The sequence below is a fragment of the Colias eurytheme genome, chromosome 16, assembly GCF_061535395.1.
Source record: "Colias eurytheme isolate Ceu_HAF_F1 chromosome 16, ilColEury1 Martin Lab GWU primary, whole genome shotgun sequence".
NCBI classification, from domain to species: domain Eukaryota; kingdom Metazoa; phylum Arthropoda; class Insecta; order Lepidoptera; family Pieridae; genus Colias; species Colias eurytheme.
The window spans coordinates 5092716-5109461 of record NC_142995.1 but is presented as its reverse complement, the minus strand read 5'-3'; the positions used below and the strand labels follow the sequence as shown (position 1 = coordinate 5109461).

Sequence of the window (16746 nt, the reverse complement as noted above, 5' to 3'; positions counted from 1 at the left end):
AAGATTTTTTATCTACTGCACAGACGTTTGACCAATCTTTTTTTTAAATATACCGATACACGTATTTTGTTATCACTTATCTCTACATTATGTATAATTATATATAAGTACTCTCCAATATATAATTGTAGTATTATTTCGAAGATTTTGCCAACGGCCCATTAGCTCAGTTGGTTAGAGCGTCGTGCTAATAACGCGAAGGTCGCGGGTTCGATCCCCTCATGGGCCATAAATATTTTTTAATACATTTAGTTACGGCATGTAGAGTCACTAAGAATTGACTTAAAACATCGAATAATGATGTCTATAAAGACATTTTATTAAGGGCCGATTTTTCAATGCTTGGATAAAACTTATTCGTCGAATAATGTATAAAACTACCATTTTAAAAACGTATTCTAATTGCCCGTATTTGACAGTTTACGTGACATTTTAATATTATCGTGTAATTATTTATTGGATGGATAAGTTTTATCCAAGCATTGAAAAATCGGCTCTAAAACAAAATGGACGAGTGAATAATACGTTCCATCAAGATTTAAATAAGTAAAACACATAAACAATCCTGTGTTGATTAAACGTAATTGTAGGTGTCAAATAGCCTTAAATGACAACAATAAAACACAGCTTATTACTATAAAAGTTTATTAGGTACATCCTATACTTATTATAAATTATAATACAATATTAAAACTATTTTTGAGCTTAAACTATGAATACTTCGCAATGCGTCTATTAAATATTACTTCTTTCATATAAAATTACAATAATTTAGCCTCTATTCAATTTCAGTTAATTCCAATTGCTGAAAGCTAAATATAATTATGTATTAATTGCACAACCGGCCGGTTAATAAAAATTTACAAATCATTATTATATCATCGATAGTTACTATTAAATATTATTTACAAAAATTAGCTATGTCAACATTAAATAGAAACACTCAGTCCAATCCTAGTTTATTAATTTATGATAAATATGTTCTATGTTACATACATGTATTCTTAACCCCTCGTTTTCACCAAAGTATAATACATGTATTTTACAAATTTGATGCAATTTTTTCGTTTCTCATAGACATGTGTAAAAAATGTTGTATACAAAATTTGATACATGTAGGATAACTTATATGAAACTTGTTGGTTGAAAACTTCTAGTTGCCTGATCTAAGTTGCCTACATGTTTATGATCTCTTGTTTTTGTTGTAGCAATACTTGTAGAATTCGAGACAAATTCAGTCGTACCTACTTTTATAATTTCTATTTTAAAAAAACTTGTGATATGTATGTATGTTGAAAACTTTATCCAACAAACATGGATAAAGTTTAAAACTTGTTTGTTACTAGTATTATACAGAAATTGCAATAAAATAAACAATACTTATCTAAACCACGACTGTGTTTTGTAGGTGAGAACGCTATCAATGGATCAGACCAGTTCTACCATGTCACAGACTTCAGTGTAAACGCAAATGTGTTTTATACTTGTATAAATACTTGTTGGCTACAAAGTGTGAACGAAAGAATGTTTGAGACAGTCTCAATACATGTGTAAAATAAATAATTATGTTTTGAAAAGTATTCTACAAGTTTTGTATCAAACTAGTATTTAACTTGTTTCTTGGTGAAAACGAGGGGTACGATTTCATCGCTTAGATAAAAGAATTACTCTAATTTTTATTGTCTAAGTTTATAAAATCGTGTCTTTTGTAGCATGTCTTTTTACAACGGAAGAAATAAACAAGGGAAAGTAATATTTACTACAAAATATGATTCCATTACAGTTTTAATATACATTAAAATAAAACTAGTAATCTTTCAATATTTGGCTACTCGTATATGTATATCCTATTAAATAGTATAAAACACAATATTTACAAGTTTCTCGTTAAATAACAGTTCAATAAAATTCATAAAGAAATAAAATCTGTACAAACACTTATTCCTTATTGAGGTAAAAATCGGTGGCTAAAACTATTTTTTAATTTCATACATTTCTTACCACAATATTTACAATTACCTCATAAATTATGAAGTCTTTTTATAACAGTTTATTTACAATAACTAACATTCTACAGATTTACGATATGGCGTATCTTCTAATTTAGAAACTGACGAGGCAGATGCTCTACCGTCTCTGCCAGTCACTATCGATATGACACTTTTGTGTTCTGAATCACTATCACCACTTAATATTAAATTTGTTTCACCAACAAAACCAGAGTCTATTTGTTCTTGACTTCGCGTCAATTTGTCCCTTTTAGCATCCTCCAATGCGAGTTCTTCATACATTCTCTTGGAATCGTTATAATTTCCAAAGAAAACTGAGTCTGTTTCTACGCTTTCACCTCCCGATTCACTTCTACCATCACATAAGGACTCCAGTTCATCTGTATCAGATTCTATTTGGAGACCTTTGCTCAATGCAGGTACTGGTTTAGCAATCACATCTGGTGTGATCAATTTTGGTTTTATTTGCAAGAGATATCTAGCTCGACGTTTCGATTCATTTGAATCTGTACTTAGGTATCCTGAATCTTCAGTCTTGCTCAGTTTCTTTAAATCTCTGCGAGTTCGAGGTCGATCTGAATGTCTAACGGATTTGCGAGGGTTCAGATTGTCAGATCGAGATTGAGATGAAAATCGGTCCCTTTCTTCAGATGACCTTCGTCGTTCGCTCTGTGGACTGTTGCGTGTGGAACTTGTTTTAGATTTATTATCTGCGATATGCAACCTTGAATTTGTCGGAGACATTGGTTCATTGCTTTCTTTTCTTTGGGATTGATCTACATTTTTTGAATAACCCGCTAGTTCTACACTACCTCGTCGTTCATAAAAAGATTCTATTTTGTTTCCTTGAGCTCTGTTCTTAGCTTCGTAAATTTGTCTTAAGCTACCTATTTTTCGGGTAAATGCTGCTTCAGGTGGCGTCTTTTCTTTTGGCTTTTCCGGTAAATTTGCCTTGCTTTTAAAACTGCCACCAGATTTCAGCAATATTTTTTCGACACACTTTTTATTTTCATTTGTCTCAACAGATTTCTTTGGTTTTCGATCCAGAGTATCAGGATCAAAATCTTCAATCTCTGGCTTTCTTTCTTCTATAGGAGATCCGCGTACTTCAATAGTTAAGGGACCTGGTCTATCGCTATAAATTGTATCATCACTGTGAACAAATATGTCTTTAGTATAAAGATTATTCTTGGATTCCGGAGATTCTACAGACAAATGCTGCAATGAAGAAAAGTTTGTATCTATTGCATTTTTTAAATCTCTCCAACTGCGAGATAATCTTTCACGACATGTTTTTAGGTTTTGTTGATATGGAATCTCATCGTTATCAGGTAAATCTGAAGGAAAGTCTAAAGATAATCTTCTCTGTTTATTAACTGTCCTTTCTAAACTATCATAGTCAATATCAACATCTCTTTGTAAATAAAACTCTTTTTTGTGCGTTTCTGAAAACTTATTAGTATCGTTATAGAATTCTGAATCTGCTGCTACTACAGGTATGATAATTTTAGGTGGATTTTCTGTTTCAATATTATTAAAGTTTTCTGATTCGGGTCGGTGGCATTTATTTAATTCTCGTATAACAGCTTCCATGTTCTTTTTGACTTCTGGCAAAACGGGTTCAGGTTCATCACGCTTATCAATAACTTGCGAATCTGGTGGTGGAGGTGGTGGCGGTAATTTCTTTCGGACACGTCTTGTTGCATGATTTAGAGATATTCTCTTCTCCTTACTTTCATTTGTTATTTCATTATTATCCACATTATAATTATTATTTATTTCTCGTCCTAATTTCTGTCTAAAATTATTGTTATTGATAGAATTGCCAACGCTATCATATATTATTTCTTTTAAAATCGACTCAGTGATTATTAAAGTCTCAGAATCTTCGTCACGCAATGGCTCAGCTGGATTAAGTCTCATTTCCTCTTTTTCTTTTGGTTCAGTTATTCTGGGAGTTCCACTCACTTTTGCAATTTTCGCGGGTCTGACATTTGCTGCGGGTGGAGTTGGTACATCTTCTAACCATTTTTGTACAATTTTCTGTTTGTAATCCTCACTAACACACGTTTTGCATGAATTTGATCGAATTAAACCCGTTGATGATTTTTGTACACTATTGTCACAGCCAGGACATCCTCCACAATGAATAGCCCTCCTACTATTTTCTCTCTTAAGACTGATGGCACTAAATCTACGACCACGTCTTGCACAAGGTATATCCCATCCCAAGTCAATCGTGTGATATGATTCTTCCTCTGGTATATCCGAAAGGTTCGGTATGAATCTTTTTGATGTCATCTTTTCTTTTGCAATTATCATTACTTCGCGAAGCTTATTTAGAAAGTCAATGGCAGCTGGTGGAGGATTCTAGAACAAAATTAATTAAACATTTTTAGTTTTACGCCTTGTAAAAATAAAGCAACCCTATATATAAAAGGTAGTTTATTTATGTACCTTTAGATGTTCAGTCTCAAAAAATACAGGATTGAAATACAGTTTTCGTCTTACAACCGGTGCTTGGTCAGGTGTGTTAGGAACATTTTCAACTACATTATTCTCTATACTGCAGTGCAAGATGGAGACATCTGAATGGGGCGCTTTTTCCATTTCAGGAGAAGCAGACCTCCTTTGTAACCGTTCATTCAATCTTTCAGGTGTTGAAGTTGCTCTTATTGCTGGTCTGACTGGTTTCTTCCTTTTCGTATGAACTACTGCAGACACAATACTGGAGTTTCTTTCCTGGAATTAGAATAATGGTGAGCATGGAACAATATACACATATAAAATATTGGAGAAAAGTAATTCTTGCCTTATGATACTGTGATGGAGATGACTCAAGGGTATCTTCAGTTTGTTCACTAACATCGGACAAACCCGCGTCATTCATGTAATCATTTCTCATATTATCCAATTTCATCAGTGGGTTTGTTTTGAGTCTCTGTTAATAAAATAGTTTTATTATTTTAACTGACACTGTAAATCAAAGATATAGATAATCAAAGATACTGATCATAGTTATTGTTACTAACCATACTATCCATGTTAATTCTCGAGTCTAAAGTGGAATCATTTTCACTGGTATTGGAATGGTTCATTTCTGGATCGTTAGGCTTTTTCTTTTGTTTCTGCTTGTAATGTATGTAGAATATAATACCAGCAGCGTATATAAAGACTAACATTAGCACGCACACTCCAATGGCTAGAGATTCTAGGACACTTAAACCGTGAGCTTGTGTTGCTGACTCGGTTGTGACTGTCTCCCCAGCGTGGAATGGTATTGATCTTACATCTGGAATTATGAAATATTTTATAGTTGTGCCATTTCTGTTTTCTAACCTCGATAACACATGAAACAATTTAAGAAATTCACAAAAAAAAATAATTACTGCAATTTTCTCGAAGCTGAAAGATAAAGTTTTGAATATTTAAGGCGGCACAGTCGAAACCCAATCTTTCTTCAGATAACATCTAATTTTACTTTTTTTATATAAAATCATCATATATTTAGGTGTTTATTAATGTTATTTATGTATGTTCCTTATATAAACTCACCCAGAAGAGCATTATGAGTGGCCCCCGCGACTCGGAACGCCGCGCAAGAAGTTGCAAGCCGTGCCGGCGGCGGCGCTGAACATAGCACGTGGGCTGCCACCAGCCTGCCTTCTAGCCGTGCGTGGAGATTTGTTGAACCTTTCCACTGGAGAAAAAGATAAACTTAACTAAAGAATATGATGTAAACGGAATATTTGATGAAAAATATGTAAATTTTAGTGCACAATAAAGTATTTTTGTTTGTTGTTTGTAATTTGAGAATTTGGAAAGTTGCGTGTTTTGTAAATGTTATTTAAATTAGTGGTCCAAAGATTTTAAATGAAATAAAAATTATATTTAAAATAAAAATGAATACTAGTTCATTTTACAGTTCATCGTTTGGCATAGGTACAAAAAAATATTTTTATCGTAACCACGATATTTAAGATAAGTATAAATCTAATTATGACACTATAAATAATTTAAAAAATCAAGTTACATCCAAATCCTTTTCATATTTCGTCCACATTACTCTTCAAAACGGTGTTAAATCGATCATTCTCTTATCCATACACGAATCTAAATGCTAAGTATTTGGACAGTTCAACAAATTGCTCCTTTGAGGCCGCCTTATCAGCAAATTCATCAGAACGCCGCATTTAACACCTAAGAGCGTTGAAATCTCAGGCGATAGTTGACTTACGTTTGATAAAACCGCTTGTAAGATAACATCTCTGATATTTACACGAGATCAGCAACTAAATGTTTGCTATAAAACCGAAGGCGATTGCTATAATCATACTTTAGCATATCAAATATCAAATTGGTAAAAAAACAAAGGACGACGAAACATAGTATGAACAGGGCCGTCTTAGACTATGCCGGGGCCCTTGGGCACACAAGAATTGGGGGCCCTTTGAAATATAAAGATTAAATTTGGAAAATCCAAAAGTGCACGACTCATAATGCTCATTTAATTATGAAATAAAAATAAAAAAATATATATAGATATACAGTCTTGTAGTTTTCGTTTTTTATTAATTGCAATTAAACGACACTGAATTAATTAATCATTTGCATTCAGTGACCTACAATCGTCGATTAGAATATTTAAAAAAAAATTTAACTAAAATGATGGATTTTTTCACAAGTTATAGTGTTTTCAGGTTTCACACATGACGGACAGGAAAATTTTTTGACCTATTTCGGTGTTTTTTTCCAATTCTATTGAAGTAAATCAATTTTTAAAAAGTATGGGATTAATCTCCATTAAATTATCTCGACAATAGTATGCAAAATATCTTGATTCCGTGAACTAACAAGGCTATATTAATAAGAATAGCTGCAAAAATGAGGCGAAAAAAATTTTTCGATCGTAAAGCACTCTCTGATGCGAAGCATCATGAGTCGTGCAAAATCAAACTAGGTATACAAATTTTTTCCCACAATTATATATGTTTTTGCCCTAAATTGAAACTTAAAGAAGTAATAAGAAACGAGAAAATTTCTATGTAAAATTTTTGCTCCATTTTTTTATACATTTTACAAAAAAGTTACTTCTGACCAATCTTGTATATATGGTCTTTTGAGGACACTTTTTTTCCTTATTTTTTAAGAAATATTTTAAGAATTACTTTTTCAAATTACCTTTCTCTTTTTCAAATTTATCTTTTTAATTAGCATCTGGATTTTTTCTTTCGTAGCCGTTTCATATTGATCAAAATTATTGCGTGCGGTATTGACATAATTTATTCAAGGCCTAGGGAGCCTAGGCAAATGGCAAAAGTCAAAACGCTTGTCATCTATTCGTATAGAAATGGTCCGGTGTGAACAGAGTTCACTAAATTCTAGGACCTTTAAAACTACAAAATTTCATATCCAGCAGAAAATTAGTAAAATTGTTCAAAGGATTACTAAAAATAAAATACAAAATTAACTGTCATTCCGGTACGTGAATTAAAAAACATATTCCAGGTTATAATTAATAAAAAAAAATAAAATAGGTGATTTCGCGATTTATACTGAAACGATAAGTTTTATCATAAAATCATTTAGGTGTGAAGTGATTTAAGAAACGTGTGCATATTATAAGGATGGGATGAGTTTATAAATCGTTATATCTTAGAAAATGGTAGGAAGCTACATCTTAGGAAAATAATGTATTGATTCTTCTAAATCTGTCATATAAAAGTGGTTATATGATGAAACTTACCGTTTCGGTAAAAATCACGAAAAACCTATATATTATTTATTGACTTTTAGGAAAAAAATTTTCCTAGTAACAGAAGGTCGGGAAATTTTAAAATATTTTTTAAGTGGATTTTCTTTAGGCGCGTTGAGAGTAAAATTTCAAGGTCGCATCATAACAATACCGTAACGTCATGGAGTAATTCAACGATTTTGGTATCTTATAATCTTGCCAAAGAAGTGGGCTATTTAGCACCGAAATAATTTTTCAAATCGGACCAGTAGTTCCCGAGATTAGCGCGTTCAAACAAAAAAACAAACTCTTCAGCTTTAATATTAAGTATAGATTGTTTTTAATAATTTTACCAAATTTCGGCTGGATGGGAATTTTGGCCGTGGTCGTCGTCGTCCTTGGTAGTGTGACCGAAACATTAGCAAAACGTCAAAGCTTATATCAATTAGTATCAATAGCGGATTCTATTCTCTAGCGTTTCTGCCACTTGTCTAGAGGCCCAGAGATTAAAGTTTTGTCACAACGCCCTTGTCTGCTATTCTGTAAACTTAGACGTCTTGTTATTAATTTTCATAATTCCCAAAATAATTCAAGTAAAAATATATGGGGCATTTCACGCCAAGCGGACACAGATTTCAGGGTCAGGTTTCAGATTTCGGTTATATTTTAGTATGTTACACCTGTATATATCCTCGGTATGTATACGAAAAAATTTTGCATTTAGAAGCTTAGTTTTCAAAATACAGGTCTTTGAAGATGTCAGTAAGCGCGAGGTATGGGGGACTTTGAATGTAATTATCAGTTCAAGAAAAGTAATTTTTAAATAAATTGATGACTGAATATTAGACGGTATATTATTCAGTCATCAATTTATTTAAAAATTACTTTTCTTGATCCTTGATCTTCATCCAGGGGGATTACCATGCTGTGCAAATCGGAATAAAATATACCTACCAAATATAAAATAAAACTGTAAGGATATAATTATTTACATAATATGCGATGTAGAGCTATATAAAGAGAGTAGAGAGCTAACGAATCAAAGTTTTAATACTAAGAATATCGATTTAATTTACGCGCGTATTATGTGAGTAAATAATAAATATGATTTATTTATTTTAACACAAAATTCAAACGCTTAACAGAAAGCATGTCTTACTGTGTCGTTTATAAACATAACTAAATGAGAGAGTTTTTACACCACATACAATAACAAACTAAAATTATATTTCAAGCCAGCACGAGCGCGGTAAAGATATATTATGAATAACAATAAATATTATATTATGTATTAAATAAATTATCACATATTTATTTAAGTTCCGTCGCTATGTTTTTTACCGTTGTTAAAACACGAATGCTCAGCAATCAGTCAAGTACCATTGAGTTGTAGTTTTTTTACCTTTTTATTGTCATTTAGTTTATTTTAAATTTTATGTGTATTATTATTGAAGTTGACCAAAAAAAACCTTTTCACGTCTTGACTAGAAATCAATATTAGTCTTTTTTACGACTTTTTATGGCCCAAAAACTTTAGGCAAGTTTTTTATTACGGTAGATATTATTTTTATTAATTGAAAGCACAGCTTTTCAGTGAATAGGATTCAGATTTAGGTCTATAATAGGTAAATGTAGTAAATTATTTAGGTATGGTTTTTGATTATTTCAAACAGAGGGATGTTAACAACGATTCTCGGCTTTTTAGGTACCTAAGCGCAAGTAGTAAAATGCCATAGCTTTTTATTTGCAAGTTTAGGTAAAGATTTAAATATTATAAAAATTCAAAAGATTTGATAAGTAATAATGGATGAATGTCGACGATTAGTTCTAAAGTGGTAACGTATTTTAGTATTGTTATGTATTTTCCCAATCTTGGTCGGCGCATCATATCGTAGTAAGTTAATTTTGTCATTACATTTAAACATCAAATGAAGCTTTAAATACTTATCTTTTACAATAAATACATAATGAAATAATTGAATATGAAAATTTTATGTGTATTTTTATTGCACATAAACGCAGCGTGATAAGTGTTTATGTTTCATAAATATGTGGATCCGATTAAAACATTAAAAATTAACAGTTTTGCGGAAAACCTATCGAAAATTAAATACATACTTGGAATCAATTGAAAAACATTATTACTATATTATATTACCTATTAATTATTATAGAATCGTTTTTAAAATCGCAGGTTGTAATATTATAATAAAATTATTTGTGTCTCGGTTTTATATTGGTCGTAAGTATACGTATATATACTATTTCAAAAGCAAATTTCAGCTGAATCGTTTCGGAAGTTACTTCTTACTTGAAAATGGACAAAATCCTTAAATATGAAGTTAACTTAATTTGGAATGAAACTCATAACACATGTAATATTTTAAGAGATTTTCTTGAAACAACATTTAAAAATTTATTTAATATTTTGATACTAACTAAGGTAAGGACCACCACGGTAAAACGCTTTGTCTTAAAAACCGAGCAATCTCAATATTATTGTGTTGCGTCAAATGGACCGGTATTTGCTCCCGATGAGATAAAAATTTTACGAGACCGCATACGTTATGGATTTGAAATAGTCCGTGTCTCGAAATTCAAGAAAAAAATACTGGATGTGGCAGATTCTGTTTGCGAACGGTACACACCACAAAATAAAACGATTATAAATTATAATATAATCGTTTATAGAGAATATTTATTTATTTAACGACGTAATTAAAATAATGGACATAGGATTAGAAGTGAAGAAAACTTTTATCATCATAAAATATTACCTACTTTAGAGCGTAGACATACTTTATATCGTAAACAATGATTTAAATATACCCTGTCTCTTATTATTTTGTTGTTTAGGTAAGTACATAATATTTTAAATTACGGTTATCCGCTTTAATGAAAATTAAATATATCATATTATTCCTGATATTTTATTTAATACGTACCTTGTTTCTAATTCCGGCCTTTGTTTCTTTATGTATTTTGTAATTTATAATATTTATTAATTTAGTTATTCATTTTTTGTGCAGTACTATACTGGCTATGTCTTGTGTGGAAGGCGTCGGTCGCCTCTAGCACAGGTTTATACCTAGTTGAGGCGATCGTCGAGTTCAAATTGTATTGTGTTATGTATTACTTAGTACTAAATAAACGATTTTTTTTTTTTTTTTATTTTTTTTTTTATTCAAATTAAACGTACTTATATCGCGAGATATCGCCCTCTGGATATAAAAAAGCAAAATGTCACATCCAGTTCAAATCAAATCCTTGTAAATGCCCGTCTTATTATTGCTTCACTTTATTATATTCGTACCTGCTCCGATAAAATCTTTGTTTATGTAAGTTTATATCCAAAATTTTATAACTGCTATACCTTAATTACCTATTTTTGATAAGACTTTCAATAAATATGTGATAATAAGTGGATCATTTTGATAACATTGGCCCGGTATCAGAAAATATTCGATATTTGTTAAATCTACTTGGGCGGTTAATGTTAAATAATTAATTTTACCTCAATTAAGTAAGTAAAACATTTCCTACGTACATTTACCACCCAAGTATGGTAAGTGTTCTTTGGAAATGACAATTATTAAATACTAGCTTTCCGGGATAAAACCTAGCCTATGTTACTCGTGGATAATGTAGCTTTCGAATGGTGAAAGAATTTTTAAAATCGGTCCAGTAGTTTATGAGCCTATTCATTTAACAATCAAACAAACAAACAAAGTTTTCCTCTTTTTAATATTATAGTGTAGAAGTGTAGACAAATTAATACGAAAAAAGTGAATGACTCTTGTTCAAATCTTTTTGAACTGAGATGTTATTTGTTGAATGATGAAGTAGGTACCTACCTACTACCTACTACCTATGAGTTATTCATTAGATAAAGATATATCTAATAATGTATTGTCTTATGAGGTAATTATTTCTAACGGCATCTATTAATGTAAATTTCGACTTCTCCGAATTAAACTAGAGGTAAGAAGAAATTTCCGAAGCCATTCTTTATGTAACTATGTGTGGATAAGTACTCTTTACTGCTAATTTTGCGAACTCTGCTAAAAGTGTATTTTTTCATTTGATTGAACAAAAAGCTTTTACGTCAATATATTTTAAATTTATTTTTCTATTCATATGGTCAGACATAAGAACACACATAACACAAATGTTAATTAGGTAATCCCTGTTATATTAATATTTTTTTTAAAAGATGAAATCAATAAAGAAACCGAAAACAGATCAGAACAAATACCAAATACAAGGACTGATTATGAAAACGTCATGTTTAAACTGAAAAAAAATTCGAGCAACTACGGGATTTCTTGTCGGTTCTTCTCCGTAGAAACTGCTTTCCGAATCGGTGTGGTAAACTTTGTTATTTATTTATTTATTAAAATTAAATACACACAACAGGTCACGATCTTGCCGGACCCATAGGCGACATATCAATTTCGGGAGCATATCGCAACCCAACAAAATGTGTACAATTATTACTACAATGAGATACAGCTTACAGTTATTTAAAGCGTGTTACAATAAATTCATAATTAAAAATTAAATAATTAAATATTAGAAATAAAAGAAAGACAATTAAAATAATGGTTTCTTATACAACAATAACAAAATTACAAAATTAGACAACGAGGACATCATTTCACTATTTGACAAACATGTTCTTTGAATATGTTATGACGATTCAAAAGTGCTTCTAGAAGAAGTCTTATTCTATAAATAACCGTTTGAGTTAAAATTACCTGTAAATAAGTGCTGCCTTCATCCCGATATAATCCAAACGGCACATCATTGTCTACCAGATCTCGTAAGGTGACCCACCCTGATGATGAAAGGTATTGTGCGCTCGTCACTGCGCATACTGCGTCTTCCACATCTATGAAATTAATATTTGAATATTTATTGCGTGTTTAGAAAAGTAGTATTAGCTGTACATTAGGTTATTGTACATTTAGTACATTTACAAAAAAAAACTGCTATAGGAAAGTAAAAGACTTTTCTATAGCAGTTTTTTTTTGATTGACATGAAAATATCCGCATCTGACTACCTAACTCATAAACGAATAATCAAATGTTTGAAAATTCTGACTAAAATTGGGTTTTTAATTATATTCTATCCAAATATGAATAAATGATTAAAAGTAGAATCCATTTATTGCCTATTTGACAATACGCACAGAATAAAGCGCTAATTGATGTTTGAACAAGTTTAATCTTCGAAAACATGCATTAATTTCGAAACAATAATAACGTCACGATAAAGTACCTAAGAGAAAGAGATTTTTTTTATTTTTGTTTCTTTATACATTAGGTACAGTACATAAGATCCTAAGGCTCGTACGTATCTCTGTAGTCTGTATTTAATTGCTTTTAATAATTTTTGACATCAGGTGAATATCTCCATATAATATGTAAAAATGAATCCATATTTCCCTTGGTCACGGCATCACGCGTGATCAGGTGGACCGATTTCAATAATTCTTTTTTCATAATATTCCTTGAAGTACGAGGATGGTTCTTATGGAGATATAACGTAAACATGTACCACGGGCGAAGTCGGGGTGGACCGCTAGTTACTAATATAGGTGGATATAATATATAATTAAATTGTAAACTAGTCATCGGTCGCTATCGCAATCTAAACATATAATAAAACCAAGGGCGATGCTAAAATTAGTCTGGTGCTGTGGTCTGTGCATTTTGTTTCTTTTTTTCATCTTATATTGAATTGTTTTATTTAAAGAACAATGTTAAAAAAACATGTATAATTTCAACCGTTTTGATATATCCGATATGGTCTAGTGGCTAGGATACCTGGCTCTCACCCAGGAGGCTCGGGTTCGATTCCCGGTATCGGAATCTCTTTTATATTTTTTTTTAATTTTTAAATCTATATAAATTATGTATTTTTAATTGCAATTTATTATCACTTCATTACAATCATTTACGTCATCTTGCTGGAAGTCATCTTTTCTGGAGTCTTCATTATGCCACGTATATATTATATCACTACATAGTATAAAACAAAGTCGCTTTCCCTGTCCCTATGTCCCTATGTCCCTATGTCCCTTTGTACGCTTAAATCTTTGAAACTACGCAACGGATTTTGATGCGGTTTTTTTTAATAGATAGAGTGATTCAAGAGGAAGGTTTATATGTATAATAAGATCCATTAAGTAGTGGAGAAGTACTGTTATTTTTGAGGTTTCTAATGTGATGTCGTAAAAAATTACATTTATTCCGCTTACATTGCAAACGCAGGCTGAACCCTACGAGTTTTATCAAAATAATGTACTAAGTATTATACACATTGAAAAGGTCTACAGAAAAGTCCGCGATGGTATATGTCTATCTCTTATGGATAACCCACAATAACTTTTTTTTGTCATTTACTTTTTACGACAAATAATGGCTAATTTTCGAAGCGATTTTAACCAATACAGCATTAATCCTTAACCAATTAAATACCATGGATACATTGTTCATTTAATATAGATCTATATGGCCCTTTACACCGTATGATTTAAGTGAATATTTTCGAAGATATTACAGATTTAAAAATTGCAGGACGTAGCGTTTGCGGCCGCCCGGCTATGTATTTTATACCCGTGCGATGCCGGAGGCCGGAGCGGGCCGCTATATTTTTATACCTATACAACGTTCACAATTTTTCTGTAGTGTATTTAGTATCAGCATTGCACCCGTGCGAAGCCGGGGCGGGTCGCTAGTATATTCATAATTTATTGTAATTGTATGAAGTATGTACCTAACTGACTTAATGTAATATAAAATATCAATTAATGATCAACAATAAAATTTAATAAAATCGAAAACAAATCTGCTTTCGAAATCTCTTGAACCTCATGCATTTTACACATGCATGCAAAACCAATAAAGTATTAGTATTGTATACGTAGTATATTATTATTAGTCTGTGGTATTACTTTACCTGTAAACACAATTTCTTTGGAAGGGTAGATAATCTGTCCCTTCAATGGTAAAAAGACGAATGGTATCTGTGGCTTCTTTGAACCTCGGCCGAAGCTTGCCATCGCACATTCTGGAAAAAATATCAACTAATTTATAAACTGGGATTTCTTATTACTTTCCTTATAATTTATGTTTAGTTTTATTTACAAGAACATAAGAATTATAATTTAGATTCATACAACAGTTAGTTTTCACTCGATATTACTAAATTAGAACATTCTTGTTGTTGTTTCTACTACTACGTCGTCCGAAAAAACTATAGGATACCTACCCTGAAATTATGCCTCATTTATTCTTATTATTTCTTTAAGTTAGAAGTACCTAAGGTATAAGTTTCAGATAGTTCAGGTATACGTAGTATATTATTATTAGTCTGAGGTTCAGGTATATCAGATAGAATTTTAATAAGAACGACTTCTGAAGCGTATTTTTTTTTAAATGTGCTACTCATATACCCAAAGTCATTGTAAATACATAATATTCTAATCATAGATCGAGTCTTGTCATTTCCGAATTAGTAGGTTCTTATATAACTTTCTCATTAAGCTTTATATATATAGCAATGAAGCTTATATGGGTATAATTTAAATCACATTATAATATGGCCTTGTAACTGTATCTCTATATTATGTGTATATAATATCTAGTTATTATTGATATTCAATAAGAGATGGATTAAAATGTGAAATTGATAGTAGATTACCAAATAAATTATAATATACATAGTAGAATGTTCTTAGCGTACAATTTCTGGAGAAAATTCTATGATCACGCTCTACCTAAGTTTTATGCCTAATGTTTTCTTTAAACCAATTTTTATATTATTTAACAGTAAGAACTAAGAGCATTTTTTCCTTTTATAGATACTTTATACAATATAAATAGGTTATTAAAACACAAAGTATATAAAACAAAACGTATTTAATAAATCAGCGAAAAAGTAAGTTCAATTTTGGTTAACTCGAATTTTGTTTTGTGACAAACTTCAAACTTCAATTACCTATTATTCTTCCTTTTTTCATTCAACATAGACAGCTTACAAGTTCACTGTCCCGATTGTAGTATTATATTATAGACTCGATTGTATTAGGTGAAAATTACCGGATATATTATTTCTAATTAAACCATTTACAATGAGGCCTATCCGTTACCAAAGGTAGCGTTATAATTTCGCTCACGCGCACATAATATCAATGATATACGTTATTGTATAGCATGACACGACATAACCTAAGTTACTCTGCTTATTATGAGTAAGCTGCAATTTTCTATTCAAATCGCACCTAACATTTGTACTCTGTGCCGAGTAATTACCAGATTAATATTGTATATCCATACGTTTGAATTGAGTTAGTTTGACCTTACTTTGTTTGAACGACCCTGTCCCGCCCCCTCATGTATAATTAAAATATAAGAACAACTTTCTTTACAAACGCGGAAGGCTTTGTTTTGTATTTTTTATGTCGTGTGCTTTTACTATTTATACAGTAGAATGGTTTGTCTATTCAATGTCATTTTAAGTGACTTGTCAATTGTCAGAGTTTAGCTTTTCTAAAGTTTTGTTTACTTTAGAAATTAAATTTTAGATATTTGGTACTAAAATTAGTAGGGGAGACCGAGGGGAGTTGAAACAATTTTCACGTTTTGTTTAATATAACTCAAACTATAATCAGAAATATTGAGGTACTAGTACCAATCGATAGGTTATTCTATACACTTGCGAATGGTTAGCAAAAAGAAACTGTAAGCCTTAAAAATGTGGTGAAAAATCGATTTAACCGTAACAAGTCAACTTGTTTCAACTCTCCTCATACCGAGGTAAGATGAAACAGAGGTCGAGGAGAGTTGAAACATTACGATTTTGGGCAGTAATGGGAGCTGCAAAATAAAAATGATGATTTGATTTAAAGGTTTTAATTAAAATCAATCTTTTCAAGTAATCAACAACCTTTTTAGTAATATTTAACTCGTTAAACTCGTTAATTACAAAAAATTAAC

At 31.1% G+C, this 16746-nt stretch overlaps 1 protein-coding gene and 2 non-coding genes across 4 annotated transcripts in view; 2 read left to right on the top strand and 1 right to left on the bottom strand.

The window, feature by feature from the left end:
• The first annotated feature begins 155 nt into the window (after positions 1 to 155).
• TRNAI-AAU (transfer RNA isoleucine (anticodon AAU)) lies at positions 156 to 229 on the top strand. Its single transcript has one exon. It is a non-coding gene; the product is annotated as a tRNA-Ile (tRNA).
• A 1414-nt stretch (positions 230 to 1643) lies between these two features.
• LOC149901760 (uncharacterized) overlaps positions 1644 to 16746 on the bottom strand; it is a 55742-nt gene continuing 40639 nt past the window's right edge. For both annotated transcript variants that reach the window (XM_090110687.1, XM_090110688.1), the window contains exons 4-10: positions 14708 to 14818; positions 12501 to 12634; positions 5565 to 5709; positions 5042 to 5301; positions 4822 to 4950; positions 4467 to 4751; positions 1644 to 4379 (exon numbers count right to left, since the gene is read on the bottom strand). In XM_090110687.1, coding sequence (XP_089966813.1) covers positions 2064 to 4379; positions 4467 to 4751; positions 4822 to 4950; positions 5042 to 5301; positions 5565 to 5709; positions 12501 to 12634; positions 14708 to 14818 — 3380 coding nt within the window. In that variant the 3' untranslated portion in view covers positions 1644 to 2063. The remainder of the gene's footprint in view (positions 4380 to 4466; positions 4752 to 4821; positions 4951 to 5041; positions 5302 to 5564; positions 5710 to 12500; positions 12635 to 14707; positions 14819 to 16746) is intronic.
• On the top strand, positions 13546 to 13617 carry TRNAE-CUC (transfer RNA glutamic acid (anticodon CUC)). Its single transcript has one exon. It is a non-coding gene; the product is annotated as a tRNA-Glu (tRNA).